The following is a 13,739-nucleotide window of genomic DNA, read 5'->3' on the forward strand; positions in this document are numbered from 1 at the left end:
GAGGTCTTCTTCAGAGTGTTTTGTCTGCAAACTGAAGCTCCATGATAGTAATGGTGCTAACCCATCTTGGCCTTGAACCAGTTGCAGTTGAAAACCTTGTTCTTCTTTTTATAGATCAGGGATTCCCAACCTTTTTTATGCCATCAACCAACACCATTAAACAAAAGGTTTGTGGAACCCAGGTGGGGACACCAAGCAATAGACGATTGGTTTGGTCTTGACCAATGAGGTGACAGGTCTTGGCCAATGAGGTGAAGGACGGTAGCAATAAAGATGGCAAATTGGTGGGCATGATGACACTTTGACTCTTGTCTTCTCAATGAAAGGTTCTGATTCAGCACCACTATTGCCAAGTTCTGTGGCTGACATATTATTAAGTAGTAGCCTTGGCATTTCTAAGTACTTCTCAGGACAGCCATGTCTTGATAGTATATGTCAGAGAACTTGGCAGTCCATTGTATCAAATGCCTTTGTCAAATCTATGGAAGCCAAGTGCAAAGGTTCCCTTAGTTCCCAGCATTTTTCCTGTAATTGGCATGCTGTGAAGATTGTGTCTACAGTACCTCCAGATGGGTGGAAACCACACTGTGATTCAGGGGATACTTCTTCAGATCACTGAAGGAGTCCATTGACAAGGATACATGCGAGCACTTTGCCTGTTGTTGTCAGGAGTGAGGTGCCTCTGTAATTGCGACAAATCTGCCTTGTCTCCCTTCTTGACTATGGTCACCATTAGAGCATCCCTGAGCTCTAAGGGCAGTTGTTTCTTTTCCCAGACCTTCAGGAGCAAGGCATATATGTGGTACAGGAGAGCTGGTCCAATTTAGACCATAAGATATAGGAGCAGAAGTAGGCCATTCTGCCCATTGAGTCTGCTCTGCCATTAAATCAAGGGCTAATCCAATTCCTCCAGTCATCCTCACTCCCCTGCCTTCATCCCATGCCCTTTGATGCTCTGGCTAATCAAGAACCTATCTATCTCTGCCTTAAATGCACCCAGTGACTTGGCCTCCACAGCTGCTTGTGGCAACAAATTCCACAGATTTGCCACCCTCTGACCAATTTCTCCGTATCTCTGTTTTAAATGGATGCCCTTCGATCCTGAAGTTGTGCCCTCTTGTCCTAGAATCCCCTACAGTGGGAAATAACTTTGCCATATCTAATCTGTTCAGGCCTTTTAACATTTGAAATATTTCCAGGAGATCCCCTCTCATTCTCCTGAACTCCAGGGAATACAGCCCAAGAGCTACCAAATGTTCCTCATATGGTAATCCTTTCATTCCTGGAATCATTCTCGTGAATCTTCTCTGAACCCTCTCCAATGTCAATGTATCCTTCAGCACATGCAGTGAATAGGGCTCTGTTTGAGTTGATATTGCCAAAGCTTTGCTTTCCTTTGGTATTTGTACAAAGGCTGAAGTCCCGACTTTCCCTGGTAGTGAAGTCCCCTTATCCTCCCTGGGGATGCTTAATAGTGTCGCGTCTCAGCAAGCGTAGAAGGCCTGTTTTTCATACTGGTGTGTGAGTATGAGACAACGCCACTCACCACGACCCTGCACAGCCTACAGACAGACCTTCAAGTAGTCTACAACTCCTGTTTGTAATATTTGCATTTATTTGCACTATTTGCCTTCTTTTGCTCACTGGCGGTACGCCAGTCCTTATTTATAGTTTTTCATAAATTTTATTGTATTTTCTTTACTTTCTTGTAAAATGCCTGAAGGGAAGTAAATCTCAAGGGAGAATATGGTGACATATATGTAGTTTGATTTTCCCTTTGGCGTTGTGAAACATGCAGTGGACATACCCCATGGGTATCTTTTTATTGTCTTATGACCATGATGTAATTGAGTATCTGGTGAGCATTATGTAATGGTTTTGTGATGGTGGGGTGATGTAATTTCCCGCCAGTTTGAGGTCACGTGATGACCTGTTAAAACAGGTATAAAACGGGAAAGCCTTGCTGTGACGCAGGTCAGTTCATCGTTTAATTCGTCAGTGACTCTGTTATGCTGCGTATTCGTCTCATGATGCAGTTTTTGTTTTAAAGTAGAGTTTTACTTAAGTTTAAAAGGGTACTGCTGGCAGTCTCGCCACAACACTGCCAGTTTTAGTCCAGTCAGAGAGTGAAGAATTATCGAAGTTCGGGAGGCCGAAGGATTGAGTAAAGTTGGTGTCGTCGGCAGTAATACAGGATCGACCTTATTGAATCTTCGTTCAGAAGGTAGTTGCCTGCACCTGAGATAGTCCCTGCTGTAAGAGCAGAAAGGGCTGTGGCAGTGAGTTACTCACCAAAGGAAAAGGTCAGTTCCTTTAAGCCATTTTTATTTCCTTCATCGTAACTCCTTCAGGTAAGGCATATTTCGTCTGGGATCAGCAGTAACGTCACGTCATTGAGGAATTCGTTACTTCAGGAAAGTCTCTCCTAACTGACTGTATAAATTACTTGGACTTTTACATTTATCACTTTAAGAACTGTGTTCGCATTCATCACTTTGAGAACTATATGAGTTAACTTCCGGTTAAGTTAGTTGTTTATTTACTTTTCATTTTTATTGAGCAGTGTTTAATAAATGTTTTTATTTGTTATAAAAAAACCTGTCTCAATTCTATATTCATTGTTGCCAGGCATAACAGTACTTTTATTCTGGTTAACCTTTTCACCATTATCATGAGCATACTTTTGAGCTGCATGTCATGAGTACAGTGTACCACTAATGCAATGCTAGAAAAACTCAACAAGTCAGGCAGCATCTGTGGAGGGGTTATTCCCATCCAAACATGCTGCCAGACCTGTTCAGCTCCTCCAGCATTCTGTGCGTGCGGCTCAGGATTCCCAGCGTCTGCAGTCTCTCTTGCGCATGCCTCAAACACCGCTTCAGTGCAGGGAGCGTCGCTGACAACTCACCAGACTTTGTTTGGTTCCCAGAAAAAAGAAGCATTGAAATCTTTGAAGAGAAGCCAACCAATGTCGTCCCCGATGCTGACAGCTTCTTGTACATACATCCCTCTGGTAAGTTTGTCACAGTCGTTCTATTGTAGCAGCTTGTTGACAGGTGAGTGGAGGAAGGTGCTCAAAATTGCCAGCAAATCTTTAAGGGCTTGACTGCACATTTGATGTCTACTTCCTTCATTGAAGTAGGCAGCTGAATCAATCTGGTCCTGAATCTGCACCTGAAGTGAATCAATCTGGTCACCACACTATAGGAAGGATTGTGAAAGGCTGCAACACAGATAGATAAGCTGCGTAAGAGGGTGTGGGATACTGGCTTTTGTTGGTGTATTGAACGCAGAGCGGGGAGGGAGGTTTTTAGAGACATTAGCCAGACTTCAGGTGGAGCACGGTGCACAGTTCTGGGAACTGCATTATGGGAAGGACGTGATCGCTCTGAAGAGAGTGCCAAGGGAGGCTCATTAGGATGATGCCTGGGCTGGTGTGCATCACTTAACAGGAGTCACTGGAGAGGCTGTGTCTAATCTCCCTGGAGCTGAGAGGTTAAAAGAGAACATATCACATTTCTGTAAAAAATGAATTATATACACTCTGTGGCCACTTTATTAGGAACATTTGTACACTTCGTTAAAGCAAATATCTAGTCAGCCAATCATGTAGCAGCATCTACCATCTGGGAAATGGTACCGCAGCATTAAAGCCAGGACAAACAGGCTCTGGGTCAGCTTCTTCCACCAGGCCATCAAACTGATTAATTCACACTCATACAATTGTATTTCTATGTTATAATGACTGTCTTGTTGTGCATGCTATTTACTATAAATTACTATAGATTGCACATTTAGACAGAGATGTAACGTAAAGATTTTTACTCCTCATGTATGTGAAGGATGTAAGTAATAAAGTAAATTCAATTCAAAGCATGCAGACATGGTCAAAGAGGTTCAGTGTTCTTCAGACCAAACACCAGAATGACATTGACTGTGGAATGATTGTTGGTGCCAGACAGGGTGGTTTGAGTATCTCAGAAACTGCTGATTCCCAGGGATTTTCACACACAATAATCTCTAGAGTTTACAGAGAACAGTGCAAAATTTTTTTTAAAAATCGGTGACAGTTTTATGGCTGAAAATGCCTTGTTAATGAGAGAGGTGAGGGGAGAATTGCCAAGGAGTCTGTTTCAAGCTGACAGGGAGGCAACACAAACACGTGATGAGCATACCTTTGAGTTGCATGTCACAAACACAAAGTCAGAGGAACTCAATAGGAATTTGCAATGTAAACACAATATAAGAAGTGTTTTAAAGTGTGAACAGTACATACAGTGCAGTGACTAAGGTAATAGGGGATTTGTGGCAATTAACTGGAATGGTTAATCAGATTATCTGCCTGAGGGAGGAAACTTTTAAAATGGCATGAAGTTTTTGTTTCGATAGCCTATAGTGCTTTCTGGAAGGGAGATTTTGCGAAAGGCTATTTTCTGGCTGAATAGAGTTCACAATGATTTTTTCCTGCATGCCTCTTTGCCCTAGCCAATACAATGATGGTAGATTGCAGCCAATGACTTTCTGTGGTCCTGACACTTTCTGTATATTGTGAGAGAACGCTGCATCAAAAAAGCTGATACAAGGATGTTTCTTTTGATGTTGGTGTAGAATTACACCAACATAATGTGGGGAAGATGGAATTTTACCAAGGGTCACTAGAAGTGCATTCTCTGCTAAGACTTTTTGTTAATGAAGGAATATTCATTACATATATTACCCAACAGTTTGTTGATGAAGGATGAGAAATATTAATTGTTCCTCTCTCCATAGCTGCTGCCTGCCCTGCTGAGTGTTTCAAGCATTTTCTGCTTTGATTTCAAATTTGCAGTTTTTCTCTGGTTTTTCATTATGGGAGTGAATGTCTGAAGCTCTCTAGGAACGAGCAGCTGATGGTTCCGTTGTTGAGTATCTTCTAGAGAGAGAGAGCGGTAGATGTTTGGATATTAAGGAATGGGTGACAGTAAGCCCTGGTGTTGCATCGGTGGAGCAGGTTATGGAGGCTGAATGGCCTTCCTAGCTTTAGTTTTTTGTTGGTTTGAATTCAAATCACAGAATGAAACGGACAAGGCGACACTCCTTCCCTCCTGTCAGCCCGGATCCCGCAGACACAACCTCCCAACTCAGAGAGGATCATATCACTGATCGTGTCACGGAGTGTGTAAGCAGTGTAAATGTGACACTGTCTGTCCTTAGGATTGTCACAGTGTGTGACACTAACTTTGGAATTGTGTATCCTTCAAAATGCAAAATTCAAAGTACATTTATTATTGAATCTCAAACCATGAGATTCGTCTGCTTATGGGCAACCACAGAGCAAGAAACCTGAAAGAACCCAGTTTAAAAAAAGAGAGACCAACGCTCAATGCATAGAGAAAGAGAAAAAAACCACAAATTAAGCAGACTACTGAAGCAAGCAATTGCATTCTGAACCAAATTGAGTCCATAGACCCGAATCCCAGAGCAGCTGGAGTAGGCCCAAAGCCTCAGTCTCAGTGTCACTGAGCACGGTGCTGAGTTTATCACTAACGAGGCACCATGTGGCATTGTGCTCCACTGTGTTTCCCTAAATTCGGCACGCTGTGTCACTAAGTTCAGCTCTGTGTGTCACTGTGTCATTGATTGTGACGCAAAGTGTGTCACTGGGTGCTCCCCTGCTTGTGCCATAACATGTATTGTTGAATATGTCACGGTTCCACGGTGAGAATCACTGAATGATCATGGTATCTCCCCCGGAGAGTACCACTAACACTACTACCGAGCACGTTACTGCCGGTGTCCCCTGAGCGTGTTGGTGAGTGTTCCACTAGGCGTTCTGAGTGTGTCACAGAGTGCATCACAGAGCGGCAGATCACTCGAGAATTAAACCAGAACAATGCTTGGAATTCTCAGCCGGTCAGGCAGTGTCTGTGGAGTGGGAAATGTTGAAACTGTAATAATCATTTGAAGTATTTTGTGAGGACAGTTGGAATGGTTCAGACAATAACACCTTCCTGTTGCTGCTGTTTTAGTCACGGTTCTGGGTCCCGCAGTGGAGAATTCTCTGGACGCAGATGGAATCGACAAGCTCATCAAGGTGCCGACAGGCTGCGCAGAGCAAACAGCCATGCACATGGCTCCCACCGTCTTCGCCGTGGAATACCTGGATAAGAGCGACCAGTGGCTGTTCCTCAGTGCTCAGCGCAAGGATGAGGCCCTGCTTCACATCGAAGCTGGTGAGAGTCCTTCCTCTCGAGTAACCTGGCCTTGCCCATCTCCTCGTGGCTGGTACATTGATTCAGAAAGGGCCTTGGAGTTCACAAGTAGAGAAGTATTGGTGAAGTTGTAAAGGAATGGCCACAGCTGTAGAAACTGCACACGTTTCATCCCCTCGTTTAAGAAAGGGTATGCTGGCACTGGAAGCAGTCCGCAAGAGATTTCCAGGTTTAGTGGAGATGCAAGAGGCTGCAGATGCTGGAACCAGGAGTGAAAAAACAAACTACTGAAGGAGCTCAGCAGGCCGAGTAGCCCATGTAGACACTGAGCGATGGCTATCGTTTCTGGTCCTGATGCAGGGACCCGACCCTGGAGGCTGCTCATCCCTCTGCCTGCACAGATGCTGCTATCCTCCAGCTCTTTTCCTGTTGCTTCACTGGGATGGGAGGCCTGTTCTGTCAAGGGACATGAAACTCACCTCCTGACACATGCAGAGAAAGGCTCAGCTGGTCCATGTCAGCCAGGAAGTCATGTCCAGCTTACTCCACATATTTGGCTCATAACCTTAGAAACCTTTCCCATCCACATACTTGTCCAACTATCATTTAACACTTGTTATCGTACCCACTTCCCCGGCAGCTCATTTCATATACTGATGATCCTCGATATAAAAGAGTTGTCTGTCGGGTTCCCGTTAAATTTCTCCCCTTTGACTGTAAACCTTTGCTCGACATTCTAGTTCTTGATTCCCCAACACTGGGGAAGAAGCCTCAGTACATTATCCTCTATAAGATCACCTCTGAGTCTCCAAACTCTCCCTCAAGTCCTGACAATATTCTTGTGAATCTTCTCTTCAATCTTTTCAGCTCAATAATCTCTTTCCTCCAGCAAAGAGGCCTAAACTGAACCCAATACTTCATGTGGGACCTCACCAGCACCTTGTGCAACTGCACCACGGCCTCTGAATTTCTTGACCAATGAAAGCTAGCATGCAAAAACCACCTTCAATACTCACTTTCAGGAACCATGTACCTGAACTCCAAGATTCCCCTGTTCTGCAATAATCTCCAGGGCCCTGCCATTCACTGTGAAAGCCCTGTCCTGATTTGACTTCCCAACCTGCCCCCAGACCATAGCCCTCCTTACCCCTCCCATCAATGTTGAGTGTTGAAATTGAACCTGCAGCCACCACCTCTGCAGGCAGCACATGCCACACTCTCACAGCCCTCTGAGTGAAGAAGTTCAGTGGTTCAATTTAATGTCAGCGAATGTGTACAGTTTACATCCTGAAATTCTTGCTCTTCACAGACATCCACAAAACAGAAAAAAACCTAAAGAATGATTGATGCACCATCAATAACTCACACTGAGACGTAAGGCGAGATATCGGCTTTTATTGACTGGAAGAAGGAACCAGGAGTGAGTGTCTATCATACAATGTCTTGGAGACTGAGGCCGAGCGTCAGGCCGCAGATCTCCTTTATACAGGGGCCTGTGGGAGGAGCCACAGGAGCAGTCAGCAGGGGGCGTGTCCAGACAGGCACATAGTTCACCACAATGATTGACTGAAAAACATTAGAACCGCAAAGCCGCCCCCAGCAAAGCATCAACCCTTCCCTCTTCGAACTTGTTCCAGCAAAAAGCAGTAGCCCCCAACCCCCCATCGCCCGCAGTCTCGATGTTTCAATCTCCTGTGGTGCTTCATTTGGCAATGCCAGTGAGGAGTCAGATTGTCCAAAGGACCACACCCCAAAGGCACATGCCTTCTAAGCTGCTCCTGGAGATCGCAAAACGCTTGTTGCCCAACGATTTCCACAGACCGAGAACCCACCGTACGTGAAGAACATAGTTTGAGCACAGCTGCAGATCATGGACTGTGACAGGACCAGCGGTTTCCAAAGACCGAGAACCCACCGTACGTGAAGAACATAGTTTGAGCACAGCTGCAGATCATGGACTGTGACAGGGCCAGTGGTTTCCAAAGACCAAGAACCCACTGTACGTGAAGAACATAGTTTGAGCACAGCTGCAGATCATGGACTGTGACAGGGCCAGCGGTTTCCAAAGACCAAGAACCCACCGTACGTGAAGAACATAGTTTGAGCACAGCTGTAGATCATGGACAGGACACCAACCACCTTGAAGAGTATGTGAGAAGAGAAGAAATTAAATTGTTCTGCAGATGAACTCATTGAAGTCGCCCAAGTCAGCAAAAAGTTCATCCTCATTTTCCCTCAAACACTTCACCTTTCATCCTTAGCCAATTACCTCTAGTTATAGTCTCACCCAGCCCCAGTGGTAAAAGCCTCTTACATTTACCCTACATATACCACTCATAATTTTACATACTGTATCGCTATCAAGTCTCTTCTCAATCTTCTACATTCCAGGGAATAAAGTAGTAATCTATTCTACCTTTCCCTATAATTCAGCTCACGAAGTACTGGCAACATTCTTGTAAATTTTCTCAATGCTTTTTCAATCTTACTGACATTTTTTCTATAAGCAGGTGACCACAACTGCACACAATACTCCAAATTAGGCCTCACCAGCGACTTATACAATTTCAACGTAACATCCCAACTTTACACTCAATACTTTGAATTGTATGTGCCATGAAGAAGGAACAATGATCTTATTGAAACATACGAGGTGTCGGTGCTGATGTAGAGTTTTGACCCGTAATGTCGACAATTCCTCTCCGACCCCACCCAACAGAAGCTGCTTGACCCATTAAATTCCTTCAGCAGATTGCTGCTCCAGATTCCAGCATCTGCAGACTCTGCTTTCTCCAGAAGTCGAGATACTTTTGTGAGTCTTGAGCAAGCAGTCAAATTTACAAGATGAGGGTGCTGAGATTTAAAACTGAAAGTGTACCTGAATTTCACTTCACTGACGGAGATGAATTTTTGGCATTCTCTACCCTGGAGGATTGAGGGCATTTCAGGAGGGGGTAGACAGTTTCATAAAAGAGATATTTTTGAACTGAGGGAGACTGGGAACTAGTGCAGAAGTGGAGATGAGGTCGAGTGCAGGTCAGCTGTGATCACGTTGAATGGCAGGGATAAGTGGCCTCCTGTGTCGTTCTGTGAGTTACTTCCCCCGCCACGATGAAGCCTGTGAGACTTCAATCAAAGCGGCTGTCCTCTCGACACCAACCTACATAAGGAGGAAGCTCGGGAAGTGGGATGAAACCAGAGGAGCTGGAGCAAACCCATATGCTGGTGGGGAAAATGTAGAGATGCTTGTAAATCTGGCCAATGTTTATGTTCGATTTAAAAACACAAACTTTCCTGCTCTAGGGTACAACAGGATTTTGGGATTTAAGAAGGATGATGGATCCTATGGGACTTGGAAGATTTCTCCAAGCAGCACATGGTAGGTGTTGAGCATCTTCTACATTTCTTTTGACAATGGTAGGGACAGTGATGTATCTTAGCAATCAGGTTTATTATCACTGACATATGACATGAGATTTGTTGTTTTGTGGCAGCAGTACAGTGCAATACAAGAATATACTATCAATTATAACAAGACATCTACATATATAATTAAATAAGTGGTGCTAAAATAGTGAGATAGTGCAGACAAATTCATTGTCCATTCATAAATCTGATGGCAGAGGGGAAGAAGCTGTTCCTAAATATGTCTTCAGTATCCTGCCCTTCCTCTTCAATGGTAGTAATGAGAGGAGTGGATGTGCCGGGTGGCGCAGGTCCTGAAGATGGCCATCACCTTTTTTGAGGCATAACCTTTTGTTCTCGATGCTGGGGACGCTGGTGCCTGTGATGGAGCTGGCTGAGTTTACAACCCTCTGCTGATTTTTCCAGTCCTGTGCAGTGAACCTTCCATGCCAGACGGTGATGCAACTAGCTAGAATGCTCTCCATGGCACATTCGTAGAAATTTGCTGGAGTCTTAGGTGACATACCGAAACTCCTCAAACCCCAAATGAAATATAAATGCTGGCAAGCCTTCACAATTGCACCAATATGTTGTTCGCCTCACTTCAGAAATGTTGACAGGCAGCTACTTGAAACTGGTCAGCCTTCCCACCGCTCAGGATGGGTGTGTGTTCCCTTCCTAAAGTCCACAATGAAATCCTTAGCCTTACTGACATTGAGTGCAAGGTGCAGTGCCACTTGACCAGCTGATCTATCTTGGTTCGATAACCCCCCCCCCCCTCCCTTCCCCTGTCTGAGATACTCTGAGGCTGGGAAGAGTGAGCTTTACAGTGGCTGACTAAACACATACATACCAGCAGAAAGACAAAGTGGAGATAATGAGGACCAGACAGCTCCGGGGTCTAGGGCAATGGACAGACTGTGTACTGAAATCTTTGAGAGGAACAGATACCGGGAGAGTGAATATCAAAAATAATTCCAAATACAGGCTCTCCCGAGGTCATAAATACTCAAAATAGGGACAGAGCTACCCGTGATTGAGCTTTGTTAATATTATTAAATTCAACAATCTGGCATAATTGCATATTGGAGCACTTTATGTGCTTAGCTCTGCCTTTGCCTCCTTTCCCTCTGCCAGACATGATGCTGCTTCACTTGAGTCACTGCTCGGTGGCCTGTGACAACAGGTAGATAAAGTCATTTTCTCTCGCTCTGCTTAGATGAGTTGGGTTTATTGTCACATACACCAGGTACAATGAAATTCCTTGCCAATGTGAAGCTCATTGGTGAACACTGATTAAAAAATACATTGAACATAAATTATCAGGATGTTTCAGAGATACTGACAATTTAGCCAATTTTAATAATTGCTTTTAGCTTTCCAATGTGCTTTTGATAACATTTATTACAATACTGTGGAGGTGTGCTTATCATATCAAGTGATTTTTGTGTAGTTTCTGACTTATGGACAAACTTGACTTAAGAATGCCTGTAAGAATGGAATTTGTTCATTTGCTGGGGATGACCCTCTCTTCATTCCCTGGTAAATGAAAATCATAAAACTGCAGAAGCTGGAAATGTGAAATACATCAGAAGGTTCTGGAAACAAAAAAATTGGCAGATGCTGGAAATCCAAGGCAAAACACACAAAATGCTGGAGGAATTCAGCAGGTCAAGCAGCATCTATGGAAAAGAGTAAACAGTCCACAATAAAGAAATCATCCATACCAACCGAGATGCCCATCAAAGTTAATCAGATTTGTCGATGTTACATACCCCATAACGGGTTAAAAAAGACCAGCAGAAATGGACACACCTGGGGTCTGGGTCTTTCGTTATAAACTCTATTTTATTAGTAACTACGTGAATAAAGTAATATAAAACAAGATAAGGTAAACAGGTTAGCAAAGTATATGCATATATATAGGTGAGTAGATAAGGTTCCCAAGCTCCCCAGCTCAGGTAGTTAGGTGATACAGTCTTACGGTGGTATAGTAGGTAATCAGTTCAGCTCTGGAATTTGATTTGAGTAGAGTTGGAGAGAGAGAGATAGTGTTGGTTTGTTCTCCCAATACCGATGCCAATCCTCCACATAGTTTTCCTTGCTCCCAAAGCTTATTAAAAGTAACCAACTTGTGACCACAAAAAGGGGATGCCATCTTCTGAGGTGGAGTTATCAACCCAGACCAGAGATAAACACTTCGATAGCTCCCCACTGATCACCCCTTTGTCCACACTGTGAGCAAAACCCCACCCTTGTTGTGGGTACACAAAGCTCACCAGTGTCCTCCTTACCTCTGGAGTTGTGTATCTCTTGTGTGTCTGATTTAAAAAGTCAACTGACCTTGCATATATCTCCAAGTGCTGAACACCAGCTGTCCATCATATAACTCCGCCTTTCAGTTTCCAAGGCAACTCACAGACTTTCTCTCTCTCTCTCTCCCTGCTGCTGAAATAGCACACAAGCTGTTCGCTCCCTCTCTCTCTTGTTAAAGAAACAGTCCACTTCAGAATAATTCTTCTGATCTTGTCACACCTCTCTCCTTTTAGGAAAAATTTTGATGAAACTGCAAAATTTTTGTCTTAACTATCAATTATACAGCTTAAAGCAATACATGTGTAATTATTAGGAAACATAGCAAAGCATTACAAACTTATACTTAGCATCTAGACAAACAGTCTGCTATAATGTTGTCAGTACCTTTCACGTGTTTTATTTCCATGTCATATTCTTGCAAGATCAGGATCCAGGTAAGTAACCTTCTATTCTTATCCTTCATTTTACCCAGAAACACTAATGGATTATGGTCCGTACACCACAAGTGGTTCCTGCGCAGGACATATGTAGACATTGAAGTGTTGCAATGCTAAAATGACTGCTAGCAGCTCCTTTTCAACAGTGGAGTAATTCTTCTGATGTCCATTAAATTTCTTTGAGAAATAAGCTACCGGATGTTCAATTTCATCATCATCCTTTTGCAACAATACTGCCCCAGCAGCTTCATCATGAGCATCTACTGCTCTCGAAAAGGATTTATTGAAGTCAGGTGTTTTGAGCACAGGGTGATAACACAGAATGGTTTTCAGGTGGTCAAGTGCCTCTTGGCAAAGGTCAGTCCACACAAATCTTTTACTCTTCCCTAGGAGTTTCGTTAAGGGGAGAGCGATGTCTGCGAAATTCTTACAGAACTGATGGCAGTACACAACCATTCCTAAAATCTTTCTTAACGCTTTCTTGCCCTTTGGAACGGGAACCTCAGCAATAGCCTGAACCTTGGCCTGCACAGGTGCCAGTTGGCCCTGGCCTACTACATAGTCAAGATACGTGACAGTGGTGTGGCCAAAATCACTTTTAGCAAGGTTTACAGTGAGATTTGCCTTGGACTGCCTTTCAAACAGTTTCTCTATTGCTGAGAAATGCTCCTCCCAGGTGTCATTCCATACAAACAAGACATCAATATGAGCCCCTGTATTTTCTAAACCTTGAATCACTGAATTCATCATCCTTGGAGCACTTTTCATCCCAAAGGGTAAGACATTGTACTCACCCAACTCGGATGGTGTCAGAAATGCAGATATTTCTTTAGCCCTTTCTGTCAAAGGGACACACCAGTAACCTTTCAACAGGTCAATCTTTGTAAGGAATATAGCCTTCCCCACACTGTCAATACAGTCATTCACTCTTGGGATGGTATAAGCATCTGTCTTAGTTACTGCATTAACGTTCCTGTAATCAGTACAGAATCTCATACTCCCATCCGACTTAGGGACAATCATGCATGGTGATGCCTAGTCTGAAGCGGATGGCCTAATTATGCCAGCTATTAGCATGTATTCAATTTCTTGTTCAACCATTTTATTTTTGTCTTGGTTCATTCTGTAAGGTCTTGAAATGTCAGGGAATAAATCTTTAGACCTGTTAATTAAAATCTTCAGTTTTTCAGGTATCCCAGTACCAGACTCCACAATCTCCTCTGTTGTCATAACAGTATTCACAGGTGCAGGTTCAGGTTCATGATAACACTTGATCATATTTATGTGGATGAGCTGTGTCGTCTTTCTCCATCAGTCAGGAGTTCTAGTAACATAATTCAAAGAATCAATTTTCTTAATTATTTCATATAGTCCACTAAATCTTTCTTGA

The 13,739-nt window shown here is 43.6% G+C and overlaps 1 protein-coding gene across 1 annotated transcript in view; it reads left to right on the forward strand.

Annotated features, from left to right (window-relative positions):
• The window catches only part of LOC132394479 (complement C4-like), a 133,340-nt gene that overhangs the window by 67,199 nt on the left and 52,402 nt on the right, over nucleotides 1–13,739 (forward strand). The window contains exons 23-25 of the mRNA XM_059970687.1: nucleotides 2,930–3,013; nucleotides 6,009–6,212; nucleotides 9,495–9,570. Of these exons, the coding sequence (XP_059826670.1) occupies nucleotides 2,930–3,013; nucleotides 6,009–6,212; nucleotides 9,495–9,570 (364 nt within the window). The remainder of the gene's footprint in view (nucleotides 1–2,929; nucleotides 3,014–6,008; nucleotides 6,213–9,494; nucleotides 9,571–13,739) is intronic.

The sequence above is a fragment of the Hypanus sabinus genome, chromosome 5, assembly GCF_030144855.1.
Source record: "Hypanus sabinus isolate sHypSab1 chromosome 5, sHypSab1.hap1, whole genome shotgun sequence".
Taxonomy (NCBI): Eukaryota; Metazoa; Chordata; class Chondrichthyes; order Myliobatiformes; family Dasyatidae; genus Hypanus; species Hypanus sabinus.